Here is a 19227-nt window from a genome sequence, read left to right as displayed (position 1 = left end):
CAGGGATATTTCTCAGTAAAGAGTCAAAAATAAATGTACAAATACTGCATAGAAAGAAGACCTTACTAGTTGGTGAGAAAAGGGCAGCTTCCTGTCTGAAAATCTAGAGGTAGATCGCCCTCTACTTAGCCGCCCATAACACACAATACCACATGTGAGTCCTCCATCCAGGTCCTCTTGACAGAATCTTTTTCTGTAAAAAAAGGTATTTAGACACAAAATTCAAACAACATTCCTTAATAAGTGGCTGACTATTGCATAACTCCGTCCCTAGAGCCCAATATGTTAGGTCATGCAGCATGGACAGGGCATGTCAATCACTCATGTTATCCTTATGACAAGGTGATGTGCAGGTATACTCACTTTATTTTTCTTTGTGCCCCTAAGGAACAGAGTTCACTAGATGTTTCACTTGCTTTTGTGTGCACAAGATTCCATGATCACTTAATTAACAATTATTATTACAAAATAATAATTATTCTTATTATTAAATGTTTTTAATGTTCGTTTATATTCAATTTGTGTTATTTTTAGATTTGCTGAATTTCTAATTTATTTTTTATTGATTTGGTTAAAATGTCAACCTTTCAACAGAACACAATCCATATATAAGAGATTTCATTTACATATTTAAAAGATAAGATTTCATCTTGAATAGTACATTAAATACATTACAAAATCAATCAAGTTATTAGTAAAAGCAAAAAAAGGAGAAAAGAAAAATAAAGATAGAAAGAGAAAAAATGAAAAAGGGCAATAAAAGGAACATGACGTTTCATGTCAATCATACTAGTCGATTTATCATGATGGACTCAACCAAGTTCATACTAATCCTAAAATTGGTAATTCCAAAAATGTCATCACTGCCAAGGTTACTGTAACACGACGTCCGCTAAAAATTAAAACCCACCATTTCGCAGGGCTTAACGTTTTAAAATAATTCAGCAGATGTTGAAAGTGCAATTTTATAAAATACTAAAGGGCTGGGCAATAGATTAAAATATGTTTTATCGTTTTTGGTTCAAGACTAGTGTCGACAGGCTCTATCAGCTACAGTCGCATTTGTTCTGGCTCCTAGATGATTACTGGTGAGCCATAGATTTAACATGAATCAGAGAAACATTGATCTATATTTAGGAGCAGGAAATTTTGACAGGTATAATTCTGGGTTATTCATTTTGAAAGCTATGATATGTTTGGGACAGTTGCCATGTCATCTGCCAGTCATGCCACCACAATTTGTTTTTTGCTTTTGTTGGATTATTCGTCAACAGCTCTGCCGTTATATCTGCAGCTTCCATGTTCTTCTTTGCTATGCATATCCAAGGTATCAGTGAGTGGTCGGTGCCAGAAGTGGTTAACATGGCTATAGTAGATAAAAGAGTCTCCAAACAAGGCACCAGTAAGCATTTCCTATATAATGTTCGAATTTTCCAGATTACAGTAATGTTAAGTGCCAAGTGACCCATCTAATGACTTATGATCCTCATAAATTGGCTTAGATGGCAGCGCAAAACCTTTTTTCCAAAGTAAACCTTCAAGCTTTGTCCAGTATTTCATTCCCATATAGGTCATGGATTCAGCACCGTACGTTACAATCGGTACCATTTTTTGCTTGTAGTAAATTAATACAGGCTTATAGGAAAATTTTCCGTTTTATTTATTTATCAATCTGGCCTGTGACACTGCTGTTTGTATTGTTCCCCTTAATTTGAGCTGATACGGACGATCTGATAGATTATTGTTTGTGTTTAACCCAAGATAGTGATACTCATTGACTACCTCAACCGTAGTCTGGTGGGGCATCCACTTAAAGCTACTGTTTCTTTTATATTTTTTGCCTCTGGTAATTAATATTTTAGTTTTTTCCAAATGTATCGATATATGGTTCTCGAGAGCGTAGTTTTGCAAGGCATATAGAAGATTGTGCAGCCCTTTCGGTGTTTAAGACACCAGGGCTAAATCGTCAGCATACAAAAGCCACGATAATGTAAAAGAGCCTAATTTTGGGGTGTCTAAACATGCAGCTTTAAGGAATTTACCAATATCAGATATAAAGAAGATGAATAGGGTTGCAGCCAGGATGCATCCCTATTTCAGACATTTCACTGTCGTAATTGGCCAGGAGAGTTGACCTTCTTGAGTTAAACGAACTTGAATTGAAGTATTCGAATAAAATTGTGAGATGAGAGCTTGAATATAAATGGGACATTTTGCTTTTTCCAAATTATCAAATAGTAATTCTCTTGAAATAGAATCAAAAGCAGTTTAGGTTTAAAATCGATTCACAGCTTATTTTCTCAGCAGGATTGCAGGTGAAATGTATGTATTGGTAGTGAAGCGAATGGTCCTTGGCACTTTTGGTTTGCCATCATCTGCACTCAGCTGTCTTAAACTGATGTAACAAACTATACTTTCTTGCTAAATGTGAATACTTTCTAAATATACCTTTTTGTTTTCATAGCCTGTAGGGTTTGTCAGTTTTGACAGTCGCTCAGAAGCAGAAGCAGCAAAGAATGCCTTGAATGTAAGTACCCAATAATGCCCTCTGCAATATTAAGCATGCAAGTGTATGTGAGTGTGATCTTCTCACGAGCTGTGTTTGTAGGGCTCTAATTCCTTGAAGTTTCCAAACGTTGCTTATTTTCGAAAGCACCTCGCAATTTTCAAGCCACAGAGTGACATATTTTTGGGTTCAAAGCGATAGGGATCACCGTGCCAACCTAAACATAGCATGTCCCATCCAGCTTTCCAGGGTTTGTTGCAGCAAGCCTCTCTAGCGTTCAGGATGTGAGGCACATGCCAGATGTTAGAGACAAATAGAGAGTCAAAGTTCTCATTTAATTGCCAAGACATCAGTCACTGCCAGAATCTCAGCTTGTTGGGTGATCCCACGGACTCAGCTTGTTGGCTAATCCTATGAACTCAACCATTTGGATGTTCCCATGACCTCAGCCCGTTAGGTGATCCTACATTTAACATCATGTTTAATATTTGCAGGTGCAGATAAGATTGTCCACTGCTTTGATATGTAGTGGACATTTCGAGACTGGGGGTTGCACTTTCACCATCTCTTCAATACAAGATGCTCTGGTACAAGTGACTGAATGTGGGGCTTTCCCCAAAACAACTGTTGGAACACACAATTGGATAACTGCCATCCTGTCTCAAAGATGCTCAAGAGGGCAAGAGGTCAACAAGCTGTTTTAATATATACACAGTCAATGTGTGTGTGTGTGTGTCACGTTGTCACAAAGAGCACCGCGCATCAGCTGATGCAAAGTGTGTTGCAATTCAGCCTTGCAGACTGCGGACTGCTGTCCGAAATGAAGGAGTGCTGGGAAAGGTAAGCCAAAGGGAGAAAGGGGTAGGGGAAGTAGATGAGGGGCCATGCAGCATCATGGATTGGTTGGATGAGCACCACCTGAACATGTGCAGGGTGAGGGGGGAAGCAACCTTGCAGGGGCACCCGTTAGTAGGCACCCCTCTACAACTTCGGTCTTATGTTCACAGCTTTTAACTGCCTGCATGTCCACGGAGCCTTTTCTCTTTCGTAGGTTGATTAAATGAGCATGACCTGGGTCTTGCTAGCCATGTTGACAATTTAGTTCATGTTTTCATAATTTTAAGTTATTCTCATGTAAGACATAAAAAGTGCATGAAAACTTCCTGTATATCACTGTGTCCTGATATGTGATACAAACGGGATCACTGCAAACTTGAACGCTTGTTCCCTATCTTTGTTAAAACAGAAATGCGGTAACATTTGTGGAAATTCCGTATCTACATTTCTACTACTGTCCATCAGCCTCTAGTTCATCGAAAGCATCCGTGTCTAGTGTTTCACTTCATGAAGGATTAGTTTTAGAAGACTGCACTGCAGGTATAAAACCTGATAATTTCATAAAGAACACTGTAACAAAATGTGCTGATCAAAAATCAATGATCTAATATTCAAACAGACTAATCGCGCTGCCACAGTCGCTTAACACCCAACATGGCGAAAAAAGACGCCAACAAAGAAATACTCTATAAGCTCAGCTATGAAAATCCGCAGCATAGCGTTGAATGCCACATATTATTTTGATATAACAACAGCAGGACTCAGTAGAAAAAATATATAGGTCGGAAGGAGTTATTCCCTACATACACATTCATGAACAAACTTTAATACAATCTCTGAGTCACTTATGTGTTTCTTGGGATTTGTTTTTTTGGGTTCTTTGAGGGCACGTGCACCAGGGAGACATGCATTGTGCCCAACAGCATCAAATCTGCTTGGATTACTCCACTCCTTAAAAAACCTTCTCTTGATCCTTCCTTATCTACCAACTACCGACCCATCTCATCTGTACCCTTTCTGCTCAAAATTCTCGACCGTATTGCCAGGGACGCCATTTCACCAAAATGCCAGGGGTAGTGGAAGTGACATCAGATGACCCTTGACCTCTGATGACATCACAGGAAGTGATGTATTTTGACCCCACCCTGAAGTGACATCACAGGAAGCGATGGAACATGACCTTTCACCCCTTGACAAAACAGGAAGTGACTTCACATAGCATTGTTTCTAAGTACACTTTGAAAAATATGGTTACGATATCAGTGTAAAGTGATATACATTTATACAAGAATGCATCACAACATGTATCATTAATAGCTTGTATAGGCCCATATTACCAAATTACTGTGAATGCAAGCAGATGTCCAAGGCCAAACGATAATGATGTGTTATTATGTAGCACTTACGCCTAAGTGCTTCATATAGACCAAATATACGTACAATATCACCTGTGTTGGTACTCATTTATCAAGCTCAGCAGGTTGAAAGGCTGAGTTGACTTTGCCGGGAGTCGAACCTGCAACCTGCAGATCACACACACATTGCAGCAGCGAGTGCTCAACCCAATGAGCTATCTTACCAGCTATAGCCATCAGAAAAACAGCCACTCCAGAAACAAAGAGCCACATATTGCTGGCCGCCGCCCAGGAGCCTGAGTTCAATAAAAACATTAAAACATTAAAATAGTGGCAAGCGAGACCACAGGGGTAGCAAGGGAGGCCACAGGGGTAGCAAGGGAGATATACTATACAATGGACACGAATGAAAGCTGTAGCCATTGGTGGAGGCCAAAATCTATGGTTGGTAGCCTGTTAATGTTTGAAAATATACAGTGCACATGGGTGAAGATTGTGACCACTGTCCATGACTGAATACCATGATTAGTTCCCATTCATGTATTAAACTATATTTGGCCATGCACACTGACCATGGCTGAAGGCCATGTTTAATGACAGTTACTGTTGTAATGTAATTAGTAATCTCATCAGTGATGTCATCTGTGATGTCATCATTGTGGTCATAGGCTGCGCAACAGGGGGCACGAATTTAAGGTGGCATTAGCTGAAATTCCAGGGTTTTGTTGCTTTAAGTTCTCACCGTAAAGTCCTTGCAACTAAAGATTATTCCTTTAATTTCAAGGTTTTTTTTGGAATGTATTACTCACCTTAACATCCCTACAACAAAAGTGTTTTCCTTGAATTTCAAGATTTGTTTACAATGTATTACTCACCTTAATGTCCCTGTAACTAAAGTTTTTCCTTGAATTTTAAGGGTTTTGCTACTCTTTACATAATTGACATTAATAATACAAACCATTGGGCTAATGAAAACGATGTACCATGTGTAGAAAGTAAAATGAAATGAAATTGTGCAACCACATTCCCTCCCAAATAAACCTGTTCTCCAAAAACATTATTTGCATTTTTACTGTGTACAAACACTACACTCAATATATCCAACAATAAATCTTTACAAGACTACTGCCCACATATATATATATATATATATATATATATATATATATATATATATATATATATATATATATATATATATATATGTAGATTTTTTTTTTTACTTTTTTTAGCTGAGACTACATGCATGCACGGCTGAAGGCTACAAACACTGGGGGAGGGGGTTACCCATGACTTCTACATGGGATAATTGTGGCTATAATTAAATACATAAGGATATGTACTTTTTTTTAACACACACTGTATTGAAAGGATCAATTAAAGGTCTTTGATCCATATATACAGAATGTGTTTTATTGTCTATTTTTATAACTAAAAAGTTGGCACTGAAAAGGACCGTTTTGGGGATAAGGAAAAGAGAGGTAGGAACTGGGAAGGGAAAAACACTAGGAGTCATACATATAACAAAAGGTTAAAAAAAATAACATTTTCTTTTTCGAATTTTATATTTTGTACATTCTTTGTGTTATTTCTTCTAAATAATGGGATAAAAAAATGGGCACTTAAAAATATACTTAGCGTTGGCAATTGGCTGTATGTTCTGAAAGAGCCTATCCCAAGCGTCTAGTGTGCCATCTCCCTCCTAGATCCAGGTGTGACAGGTTTGGCACATCACACAAACGTTTGAAAGATCAGGTGCAGGCGGGATAGACTGAGATTGGCTGTTAGTTGGTGGAAAATAGCCAGGAATTGTATTGGAAGTTTGTGGCACAGAGGATAAATACTGCTGGGCTGATCTTGTTACATGCGCTTTCACCATATGTTTTACATGAGCCTTCTTATATGATTCATGAACTTCATCCCAATGAACATAGACAAGATGTTGAGGAGGTCCCCTCCGCAAAACCTTACCATGGAAATTACACATGACCTCCTCGATCTCCTTTTTGCTGTGTTGATCCTTTACGCGGACATATTGCCAACTGTCAGCTATGTGTTTTTGTGCACATTGCTTGTTGCGTGCCGGTAAAGCTGAAGCTGCCCACAACACCCCATCATCACTGCTGGTCGTAGTCATTTTCAAATGCAGGGCCGTGGAGGAAAAATAAAAACTGTAAAAATAAACATCATAAAAAGGACTCTGCCACTAAATATAAAAAAACTTGAAAAAAAATAAAAATAACCGGCTTTAATAACAACAAAAGAAAAGACAAACTGCAAGACAAAGGACAAAGGTATAGGAAGAAGAAAGGTAAAAAAGCAATGGATAAAAGGAGATACTGCTTTTGAACATTTCCTGAAGGCTTACAAAGAATTTCACCCACCAAGAGACAAAAAGCAATGACAGAAAACAGGAAAGAGGGGTATAACCGTGGTTATGCGATATAGCCAGCCGGAATGTGTTTCCCATACCCGCGGGTGCGCCCAAGCGCAATGACATGTTCATGCCTAAATTATTGACTAACCGCCTGAATGAACACGGAGACATGCCTGCATGTGACTGTAGCCACGTCAAGTGAAGACCCAATCATTTTGAAAGCTGCGTTCAGGTGGCTATGCAGCCTTACCCTGTTTTTGAAAGCCAATCGGATCATGAGCTGAGCTCACCCGCCTAGCCGCGTCAACAAACGACCCAATCACATGCTGCTGTATATTAACGTGGCCATGACCCTAAGCTCTGTCAATAAATGGACAATCGCACACTGCAGTTTCTCAATGCAGCCACGCCCACGTTGTATGATGAAATCTCTCATATCCATGGCTACCGCACCTTCACAAACACTCAATGCACCATTTGCCAGTATATAGCCATAGCTGCAAAGGGTGCCACTTTTACCTGCAAGTAGCAATGCTGCACACTGGGAGGGCTCTGTATAGCCGCAGGTAAACATCCCAGTTGTTGCTGTTGTTGAGTCCCATCCTCAATGCACCAATCGCGCCCCTTTTTTTATAGCCACGAGTATAAGAATTCTTTTTTTTTATCTGAGCATGGAATATAAATGGTAAAAGAGACAGTAGTAATACAATAGTACTTAAAAAGTGACAATACAATAAATGACTGCTCAGGTTATTTAAAGTTGATGATGATAAGGAAAGTATACATAGTAGTTAGCATACAGAAGATTGGAGTTAGATAGGGTGGGTGGTGTCCAGTGATTTTACCGAAAACATTTATTAGAGGAATTTTTTGCCAAAACAATTTTACTGAAAAAATACTGATTTTTTAAAATATATATATATATGGGGGGTAATGTGTCAAAACAGGTGGAGAAGGGGTTGGGTGGGTTAAAAACATGGAGCAAATAGGGGGATTAACCCCAGAAAAAGTAAATCTGTATTTTTTGAGTAAAATTGTTTCAGTAAAACATGCCCTGAATAAAAGGTTTTTGGTAAAATCACATAGAACCGGGTGGATGATGTTCAAAAACAGGTAAAGGGTGCATTGGACACAAAGGGCCTCATCATGAGTTTGGACTCTGCCCTTTAGTGCAGTGGTAACGCTATTATCGGCGCATTTAAGGGTTGGTCAAATCTCGAGTTGGGCGGTAAGTGTCAGTTTTACCTCCAGCTTTTTACTGGAGCTACAAAAAACTGACACATATCGGCCGGTTTTGACCATTTTTGGAGCTATTTCCACCAGCGCAATTTACCGCCCCCTGCATTTACCGCCCCCCTAAACTTGGGATCTGGCACAAATTGTGCTGGGCTGAGTTGCAGTAACGCAGTTTGCACTGGGCGGTATCCCAGCACAATTAGTGCCGGGAACCACCCAACTTGTGATGAGGCCGAAAGAATGAAAGTATGGTACATAAAGATTTCTACAATCAAAAGCACAAAACTGCACAAAATGGAGCCTTTTATACTTTCCAAAATCAAAACCACAAAAAGAGGACTATAGTTACAATGCAAAATATTAAAATGTCCGACACATTTTGACTGTAGCCTATCACAGACAAGTACAAAATGACAACAGTAAAATCAATCAATTACAAACACTGAAACAAACACATCATTCATACCCTACTCTTGCAAATTAGTAAAAATTCAAACTAAGGGTAATTTTCATGGAAACAGAGAAAGACTGCATATATCATGGCTAGTTTTACAACTGTGTGGCTGATCAGAGACAGTTGGCTATTTTGGTTACTGGCTTTTTGTAAGAAACTAAATATTAAGATGGACCTAGGTTTCAGTAATTTTGCAATTCAATGGCTTGGACTATGGGTATGCGTTGGCACCAATTGTTTCCAAAATTGTTCAGTTTGAATAGTACAGGGCATCCAGACCTCATACTAATTCATTGTGGAAGCAATGATTTGGGTAATGTATGTGGTGTGTCCCTTGCTTTGATGATGAAACAAGACTTGGAAAAACAAATGGAAAGTTTTCCTAACACCATCTTTATCTTTTCCAATCTGACTCAGAGGCAAAAATGGAGATGGACCACCAGATTTAATGGTAAAATTGAAAAATCATAGAGAAATGTTAAGAAAGTAGTTTCAGCATTCATGTCATAGCGCAACCAATTATGGACTTCAAACAACATACAGTTCTATGTAACCAATTTGTATAATTGAGGGAGTACACCTAACCGATGAAGATAATGCAATATTCCTTCATAATATCAAAGCAATACTCCAAATATGCTAGAATACTACACTCAATGTACCCCAACACAGTCTTTTTAAGGACTTCTTATCATATATATCAATACAAAAAAACAATGAAAAAACACCCCCAAAACATTCTTCATTTTAACCGCGGCTAGAGTTCATTGACTTTTATTTTAGCCGTGTTAAGAGGACGATACTTGAGGAAGTGAGTTACATGGATATATACATACTTATGTAATAGGTATTCCTTAAAATGCCTGTTTTGGGGTACACTAAGTGTATAGTATTTTAGTACATTCAGAGTTCATTTTATACTTGTTTTATTCTGACAATGAGTCAAACTGTGCAATTCACTTATGAGGCCCATTAGAAGATTTCAAAAGAAAATTCAATGTGTCTCTGTACACTTTCCTCAGATGCTGTATGAAATACCTTTTCCCAAAAATAAAATATCTTCTACTCCCTACCAAAAATCGCTCTCCACAAATCATACATCCTGCTGATCTTCCCACATCGCCATACTCAAAGCAAAAAAATGAACTTAGCCAATGCTTCCCCAATTTCTTTTACATCACTGTTTAATGTTAAGTCAAAATCACTTATTTATCTGCAATCCTCTAAAAAAAGATTCAGGACCTGATAAATCAGTGAAAGAGTTTTCAAAGTCTTCAGTATTTCTATCAATGTTTCAACCTATATTTACATAACCACTACTCATTTCACTTCATTATATTTTTCTTCTATGGCTAGTAATTTTTCACCCAAATGTCACTATACCTATAAAAATAACTTTTAAAAAGAAATAAAACACAAACACCCCAAAATATAAAGCCGTGGGCACAGAACTACTCATACACGCAAACTATCTGTAGTCCTGTATATCCTTGAATGTAGCCGCAATTATTGGAAAAACGTCCACAAAATAAATGCTTTCTTGCCCCCCCCAGGCCCTCAACAAGTGGCCCCCTCATCTGTGCCAGCTCCCTCTACTCCCTAGATGGCCTCCTCACCTCCTCTGCCATCTCTGTTTCCCCCACAACAGACGCTGTTTCTGTGACACAGTTTGCTTTGAAATATTCGACTATTCAGGGCTATAGCCGCAGAATGCTTTGTGTTGCAAACGCAGTCTGTGGACCTCCTATAACTTCCAAAGTTCACTTGGTATCTTCCAGCAACCTCCCCACCTCTATACTAATGTCATTTTGAATTATTGTACCCTGCAAACAACTTTTTCCCGAAGGCCCTGGCTAGTGGTCGAAAAGACCTGTCTAATGGACCCAGTCAACGTCCGTGCCCAACGAGTGGGTCCAAAAGCAAGATATTGGGGGAACATGTACAGTGGACACGACACCTAGTGGGCAACATGTCAAGGGGAAATGGCAAAAGGCTGTAGCCACTAGCTGTGATCAAAGGCCATGGCTAGTTTACCCGAAAGAAACCTAGTGGTATGGCCAGGGCCAGAGCCTTGAAATTAACTGAAAAACTCTTAGTTAAGGTGCAGTTAAATTTCACAGAGTTGACGCAACAAGAACCTTGAAATCCAGCAGATGTGTCAAGTCATGACCAGCTTAACTCGGCACGTTCCTTTTGCAAACACCCATGGGCATATGCATATTATAAGAGAAGGGATTCACAGTGATATACAAAATGGCATTATGGGGGACATCTACGGGAGCGCGCCGAGTTACGCTGGTCATGACTTCTCACATCTGCTGAATTTCAAGGGTTTTGCTGCGTTAAATCTGCGCAACTTAACTGCACCTTAACTAAGGTTTTTTTCAGTGAATATATAGAAATGTATCAATCTGGGCATTCTCCCTGAAAGGCATGAAAACTATGAACACACATAAATCAATTTTAAACGCGTGTCTGTGTGTGCGTATGTGCGTGTGTGTATAAGGTAAATAAATCTAGCACATGCAGAACAATCAGGCAGGACCGTATAAGTATGCAGGTCGACATAGCTGCATGCATAACTTCCACATACTCTGCACAGAGTTCCTTTCAAAGGTCAAGGCAAAGATACGTGCACATTTCTATAGACACACTTTATAAGGAGCGGGTCCAAGCACATGTAAAGTTGAGCCTGCATCTAGACAGCGTGATGTATTCAAAACACAAATTAGGAAAACAGTGGCATTTCCTTGCAGCCAGACATGAGTACAGTCATTGCCCGGTCCCTGGCATCCAGCCCTGGTCTGGTCTGTGTAGTCTGATTCTGAAATGTTATTATAGTTCTTTCTTTTACAAAAAAGGCCTCATCTCTCAACACCAAATAAACTAGCCACGTGCTGTCTGATTATTTACCACTGGCTGATTCCCAATGTCTGAGGAAAAGCCAAGTTACAGTTTCTACCGGTCACAGGTGAAAAGATCCTTTTTTAGAAGTTACCATGAGAGTTCATTTTAATGGTGTCACAAGCCCTGATTTTGTTTCCCCTGACACCCTGCAAAGTCATTCCAGCCACACTTATCAAGTCTCCATATTTAGCTGTCAGTCTTCAGATCAAATGTACCTCAGCATGACTCTTCCTGTTCCTGCCCTGATTCAGAGCAATGCTTTGTACTCACTGAGATGCTTTTATCTACACGATTTGCGTGGTAATGGTCCCACGCTAAGGATACATGAGGAAGTGCTGATTTTCTTTTTTCCAATGTTCGGAACCCTTTTCTTCGTGAATCTGCCACAGACATTATTTTGATACTGGATGTGTATGTGCGTTGGGTGTGTTTTTGTCGACTGTTCCCTCTTTTTGAACATACTCGCTCTTCAGCACATCTCTCTCCATGTGTCGTTTAGCTTATGAATGGATATTTCAGACGGATCCATTTTGTCATGCTGCACTAGTGCTGTGGGATACCCCCAGGAAGCCCACCTACCCCCTCCTCCCCAAACAATCTCTTCTGGGTTTCTTTTTTTCTTAGCATCTCAGCAGTGTTCGCTTCACCAGTATCTTGCTCCATACCTCTTCTGCAATTACCAATTTCCCTACAGCATGATGATCAGTCATGTGTACTTGCGCAGTACAGGCTCCTTTCTGTGAAAATTGCCCTGGCTCGTCGCTGTGGTAAGCACATTCTTTTTTCTTGACACTGCAATAAAAGCGGGATTCGTGACTTTGTTTTGCAATCTAACTATACGAGCCTCCCACTCACCTGGGCACATTTTATAACATCAGGATCAGGTCTCGGGAGAATAGCTCAGGGACATTATACTGGCCTCGGAAGCAAGACGACACAAAGCACCACAGGTTCGATCCCCGCGTCCTTGCTTAGAAACCTCTGGATATTAAGCGCATTATAAATAACCTATCATATCAAATGAGGCCTAAGGCTTCTGTTTTTTTTGTTGCAACAGATATCAAATAAATAACATCAAAACTTCAAAATGTTGATTAATAGCAGTTTTGTAACGATTGCCACGGTCAGTGAGGTCTCTACATTTTCTTTGCTTGACATAAATCTTGCATTGTTAAGTTATGCTTCAAGCGTTTCATACTTCTCCAAATCCCCCGTGTTGTGGTCTCATACCACTGTGGTGTATGTGGAAGTTGGCATAATGTGCCTGCACAGGGCTATTCAGACTATAGACTGTGGAGGAAGTGGGAAAGGAATAGATTTAGAGGGTTAGAAGAAATAGGCTAAAGATAACACTAATAGGATTGAGCCTGGGGCAAGGCAAGTTACAAGGAGAAGGATGATGTTCGTGATTGTATGGGTGCATGTGAATCCAGCAGCGGCATTGCTAGGGGAGTGCTAGGGGGGGAGGGGCTGGAGACCCGGGTCTTTTGATTGTAGCCACGGATAGAAGCTCAGGGGCTAAAACCAAAAGGCTAGCTAGCCCTGAGACTCGACAGTCCCGACATTATCCTAGCCCCAGATCTTTCCCAGACGTAGCCCAAACTCCTAGGATCCAGTCAACATGGATTGTGGATCCAGCGGACCATGTTTAGTTGAGAAGACCTTTGAGCACTGCTCCCCACACAAGTTTCTTTTATCCTTCTTAGTGAGAGCCATCCTGTTCTGTTGGTTTCCACCTGGATTCATCGTGCCAGCGGGAACAGGGAAACAAGGGAAATAGCAGGGACAGGGAAATGAGTGTTGAAAGGTGTATTTAGGAGCAGGCAGTAATTACTTGAAGGCAGTTTTGAACCCCTTACAGCGTGGAAGCTCTTGTTGTTAGGAAATTTATTTTAATTTCTCCAACCATTTCTCAGTTATTTTGGGACCACAAAGCCTTAAGGCCTTTTGGCTGTGTGGGAGGTGAATATGAACAGAAACATACTGGGGAGAGGAGAGGGAGTCAATCTTTCGGTGTGCAGTGGAAGCCTGGCACGTTAGTAGTATAAAGTATTACAGCCTGGCACCCTGTTGCATGAAATGTTATCCTGGGTAGTATTTAGGTGAATTAAAGCGGACTCAAAATACCTTGAAGAATGAGAATGTGGGCAAAGATGGATGGATTGATGGAGGGACATCATTTACGGGTCACAAGGGGTCGCAACTGCGACCCCTGATTTCTCCCTTGCTCCCCCTAAAAAAGAAAGGTTTCTTTTTCTTTAATTGAGGCTCCTGGGTTGTGGCCAGCAGCATGTGGCTCTTTATTTCTAGATTGGCTGGTTTTCTGGTAGGTATAGCCGGTAAGATAGCTGGGATGAGGATTGTGTACCGGTGGAAAAAGATGTAATAGACCAGTAATAGACCTGCAAAATACTTTTTAATGACTGGATTCGTCAAAGAAAAGGAAAAGCTGTCAGTGGACAGGTCGCTGCTACAATGTGTGTGTGATCTGCAGATGCAGGTTCGACTCCTGGCAAAGTCAACTCAGGCTTTCTTTCTGCTGAGGTTGATAAATGAGTACCAACACAGGTTGGGTGATATTGAATGTATATTTGTTCTATATGAAGCGCTTAAGCATAAGTGCTATATAATAACACATCATCAACGTTTGGCCTTGGACGTCTGCTTGCGTTTACAGTAATTTAGTAATATGGGTTTATACGCACTGATATTAACAATACATATGGGGATCCATTCTTATATGCAATGTATATCACTTTACAGTATTTATTTATTTATTTTTGCATTTCTATAGCGCACATGCAGCCCAAAAGCATCACAGCACTGTTACTTGTGGCAGTCTTAGTTACAAAAAGTTACATACATGTAATGAAAACATAGCAGGAGTACAGGTACAGGGTTTGTGGTACATTCTCTTTACATTATATACGCATTCAGGTACAGATATTAGCTAAAACATAAGAATGAGTAGAGTTTCTGTCTTGGATGAATTTTAGTCGAAGAGCATAGTTTTCAGCGACTTACGGAATGCTAGCTGAGAGACTTCTGCTCTCAAGGGTAGTGATACCGTAGCCATATTTTCCATAGTGCACTTAGAAACAATGCTATGTGAAGCCACTTCCGGTTTTATGAAGGGGTGAAAGGTCATGTTCCATCACTTCCTGTGATGTCATTTTGGGGTGGGGTCAGATTACATCATTTCCGGTGATGTCTTCAGAGGTCACGAGCCATGTAATGTCACTTGCGCTAGCCCTGGCATTTTGGTGAAATTACATCCGATAAAACCTTTTCATTTGTTACACTCAGAGATAGAGTAGGACTGTCCTCAAGCAAACATAAGTGTAGCTGTAAGGTAAGCAGAATAATCGTGGTGATCTACTAGCAAATAGGTCAAGTAGGGTCAACCAAAACATCATAGTTTAGAGTTATTTAAACATGATTCACTCACGCTGGTAATTATCTCAAGACTTTCTGAAATTATAAGTGTCTCGTGGCTCTGTAGGTAAGACCAAGGGATGGTGAGGATGCCCAAGCTTGTCACTAGTGCAGTGGTGGCATCCCGAGACCACGTGTAGCAGATGAAAGCTGGAGGCCCGGCCCAGAAAGAGACGCCACTGCATCCAACCTAAAGAGCTCTAGCAATGATTTGGCCCAAAGTTATACTATACCTTGGAATATGGACATTATCCCCTCTATTGCATAGCACCCCGGAATCCCATAACAAGCAATGAACAGTCTATAAATGGGGTACAGGGGCTGGTGACCCTGAGAGTTAAACATAGAGATGCACTGAGCGAAAATGAGAGCAAGGAGCACTTACACAGCAGGCGCAATATAGGTGCCCTGCCCTGGTCACCAGGGAGGCCCCACCCTGGAACAGGATCCCAATGGGAGCCAAAGATACTGTGGGGAATGCACTTAGAATAAAGGTCATTGCAACAGGGAGCAGGATTCTGTTATAATGCATAAATGGAGATTAAGTGCAGAGCTGAAGATTGAGGCATAGCCCAGGAGTGAGAATAAGATAATAATGCATGGGGGACGAGCACAATCTGGAGGCATAGGTGCAAAACACAGAGTGGATCAATAGGACAGTGGGGTACCACAAATATTTTAAGTGAAAGCCTGTGAGTCCTATATTATAAATATCTTTATACTAAACCATGCGCTGATATGGGAAGTGTGTTTTGGAGTTAGATGTTACCCGATTGGCGATCTGGTTACCCTCAAGCCCACTCTATACTGGGAAATACTTTGGAAAACAGTTGACCTAGAGACATACCGAGATGCTTTGATCCATATAATGACACAGGACAGGGGCAAAAGCTTAACGTGGGTCATACATGTGAAGAATTCTCGTTTCGTCTTTATAACGAAAATTTGATATCGAATGAATATATAACGAATATTATATAACGAAAAACATAACAAAAATGTGTGTAGTGGTGGGGTAAAGGGTTCAAACTTGCGGGGAAATGGTTGGGGTGGGTATTTAGGGGTGGGAAACAGGGGTTTGGTGGGACCCTCCCCAAGAAAAGAAAAAAAAATGTTATGTTTTGTCGTTATATAATTTTCGTTATATGTGCATTCGTTATAAAGTGATTCATTATAAAGACATGTAACCGAATAGCCCGGCAGACCGCACAGGTTTGGGCGCCATGACATTGAAAACAAATGCAAGATTGAGAGCAAAAGAGCAGGTAGAGAAAAAAGCGGCGCATTTAAAACTGGGGCCAGGATACCTCATGCTTAGGATGACGGTTGGGCTTAATACCAATCTGGATGTGATTGCCTCACCCTATGAATGATCTTTGTATCTAGGGCTGAGGTTGGGGTATTGCAAATAGCATCTTTTACTCAATCATGGTCTGACACCAGGCTCTGGGTGTGCCCTAGGTGTGGGGCAGTAAGGGAAACCACAATACATTAACTATACATGTTACCCCTTGACATTAAACCTGAGATGCTCTCATTTGAAACCCGTCTTGATGGATGTGGGGATTCGGCAGACGTGGGAAGCCATGCAGTGTTTAAGACAGTCTATGCTGCCCCATGTTGTTGTTGCTTTGGCGCATGACACACACAGGGCATGGTTGCAAAGAATGAGGGCCCTAAAACAAATCTCCATCTAAAATGTGATGAACTAAGAAGATATTTTCATATAGGGTATTTAAAATATCACAGGGACGGGGTAGGATTCATTGTATATGGTCTATTCCTGTGGGGTTGGGAGCAATGCTCTCCCCTCAGGAAAGACCTTATATATTCCCTAATGATGGCGAATATCTATAGAGGGCGGAGCAACTTTCCAGCTCCCCTTTGCTCCAGTTAACCTTTCTTTATCTTTATTCCCCACAGACCACTTGCCCTTCCCTTGATGTGGGTTTTCAATAATGGAACTGATTTGCATTATTTGATTTTAGCATACCGGATTTTAAATCGGTTGCATATAATTACCATAGTAGCATGACATGTCTGAAGGAATTGCTGTATTGAAGGTATTTAACTATTCATTGTATTTTAGAATAACTGGCAGTATGACCTTTTTATAGAGTATACATTTTATGATATTTCGTCCTTTTAACAATATATTTTTGTACTTAAAGGTTTTATATGCCGAATAACAGTTTGTTTGACTGACTTCGTTTTCCCCAGCACGGTGACACTATTACCCTTACTGCACTAACTGGGAGCAGAATCTGCTACTTTAATTTATAAAAACGTATGTTCCCTTCACAAAATGCATTGCCCAGCTTCAGACCTCAGAGAAGTTCTGAAAAGCACAGGTGTTCGCGTCTAGACTCTTGGAATCTCTCCAGCTTGTCTCGGTGAGGATGCAAAGGAAGACTCAAGGAAGATCAGAATATGTTCCACGCCTTTTTTATCTTATGGGAGGTTTTGATGTAGATGGGGTGGAGCTGTGTTTAAAAAATGTCCTCAGCTAAACATGGTCCTCGGTAGGCGGGATTCCAATGCTCACTGAAGGCTAATGCATAGGGGGTTAAATGAACTAGTGAAAGGCCTGACTAGTGCTGGGCCATTTAAAATGGTAATGGTTACGAAAATAAGGAGATCTCTAACGGTGTCAGTATGAATAATTCACAAAACACGCCCAAGTGGCTAATTATTTATAGCCTAATACCCATGTCTGAGGCCAATTCCCTACTCTAATCAACGGAAGTACAGGGCTGCTACACACTGTGGTCTTCCTTTAGTTCACTCACAATCCCAGGGTGCTTAAAGCAACGAGCACACTTCATTCCTGTCCATAGTGCTTGCCCCGGATGCTTGCTACTGATGCAGAGGTGGTTGCCCTTTGGTCTTAGGTTATCCTCCTGGGCGCCATAAGCATAGGCACTACACACAGCTACTAGCCAGAACTTATGATTCTCACGCATCTTAGAGGATACTGATGACTCTTACTGGCAAGAATTCTCCAACCCTTCTTGTGTACATCTCATACAGAACCAACGGTTGCCCCCATGGGTCTGTGTCTACCACAGTGTTCTGATCTGCTCCTGGTTTTCTGGCTTCATCCAAGATTGAGTTTTAACACCAAGATGGTAGCAATGTTCCTTTTCAGTTTCTGGTGGTTACTGTTCTGCACCAGAGTCTGTACTGCTGCTCCCATCAGACTCCTTGCACCAAGCTCTCCTTGCTGCCTGTTCTGCTTTGGGGACTGGGCAAAATGGTCCAGAAATCTTCTTCTCTCCCTTTTTCAATCACTACACCAACTCTCTGGAGTGCTCTCCTAATTACCTCACTGGTGGTCTCCTACTGCCTCCTCTTATATTTCTTCAGTAGTTTCAATTACTCACAAAACGTTGGTAGTGGACTCTCCTTTCCCCTTAACGCTAGGTCACAGGATTGGTTAGGGCTTTGTGATCACACCTGCCCACCTTCTGTTTCCGATTCCATTATTCCCAGGTGTTGTGAATCTCCCTGTCTGCCATGTTCAACGATTGTGTGATGTGCACGAGATCCCTGTGCCAAATACTCTCCTCCATCTTTGAGTCTGGCAGTGGTTTCATGGTGGCAATGCGGCTCTGTGGGCAGGCTTGGTTCTCCACCACTGGATGGTTTCCCTCTGCTAAGCGGCAACACAGGATTAGCATTGCCGCTCATTCCTTCCCCACTTCCACAGGGGAAGCACAGCAGGCGAATGTCAGCAACATCAGAAACGTCTCATAATTTCTGTCACTCTCGTTCAGAGTTTCTGTCACTAGGCATGTGAGCTTGCGAAATGTCCATGATTTAAATGGTGTAACCGCTGCATTGGCCGCACTGTAATATTCAGCAGGCTGCTCCTCTTAGCGTGTGTGAACCCTGCTACCATAAAGGTTGATAATCTGGGGCGGGGGACCTTCTGTATTTAGTATTGCAACAATTGCATGGAGCGGCCTCCTGGGAAGATCTGTCCCTGAAGGCAGGTTTCAGGGTGGCTTGCTGGTCAGGCTTGGGGGTGGGGGATCTAGGGGATCCTCCATATTCCACCTCCAGAGGCCTCCTCCTTTAGCAGTTTGCTTCCTCTGACCACCAGCTGCCACAGGCCCCC

The 19227-nt window shown here is 41.1% G+C and overlaps 1 protein-coding gene across 4 annotated transcripts in view; it reads left to right on the top strand.

Moving 5' to 3' along the window:
- Positions 1–19227, top strand: part of RBPMS (RNA binding protein, mRNA processing factor) — an 817626-nt gene that overhangs the window by 359258 nt on the left and 439141 nt on the right. For all 4 annotated transcript variants that reach the window (XR_011280399.1, XR_011280398.1, XM_069626173.1 and 1 more), the window contains exon 4: positions 2465–2527. Coding sequence is in view for 2 of the 4 variants with exons in the window: in XM_069626173.1 (XP_069482274.1) it covers positions 2465–2527 (63 nt within the window). In the remaining 2 variants the exon portion in view is untranslated. The remainder of the gene's footprint in view (positions 1–2464; positions 2528–19227) is intronic.

The sequence above is a fragment of the Ambystoma mexicanum genome, chromosome 6p (assembly GCF_040938575.1).
Source record: "Ambystoma mexicanum isolate Mex_15411 chromosome 6p, UKY_AmexF1_1, whole genome shotgun sequence".
Classification (NCBI taxonomy): Eukaryota; Metazoa; Chordata; class Amphibia; order Caudata; family Ambystomatidae; genus Ambystoma; species Ambystoma mexicanum.
The sequence above is the reverse complement of the archived record's forward strand: the minus strand, read 5'-3'. Positions and strand labels throughout refer to the sequence as shown.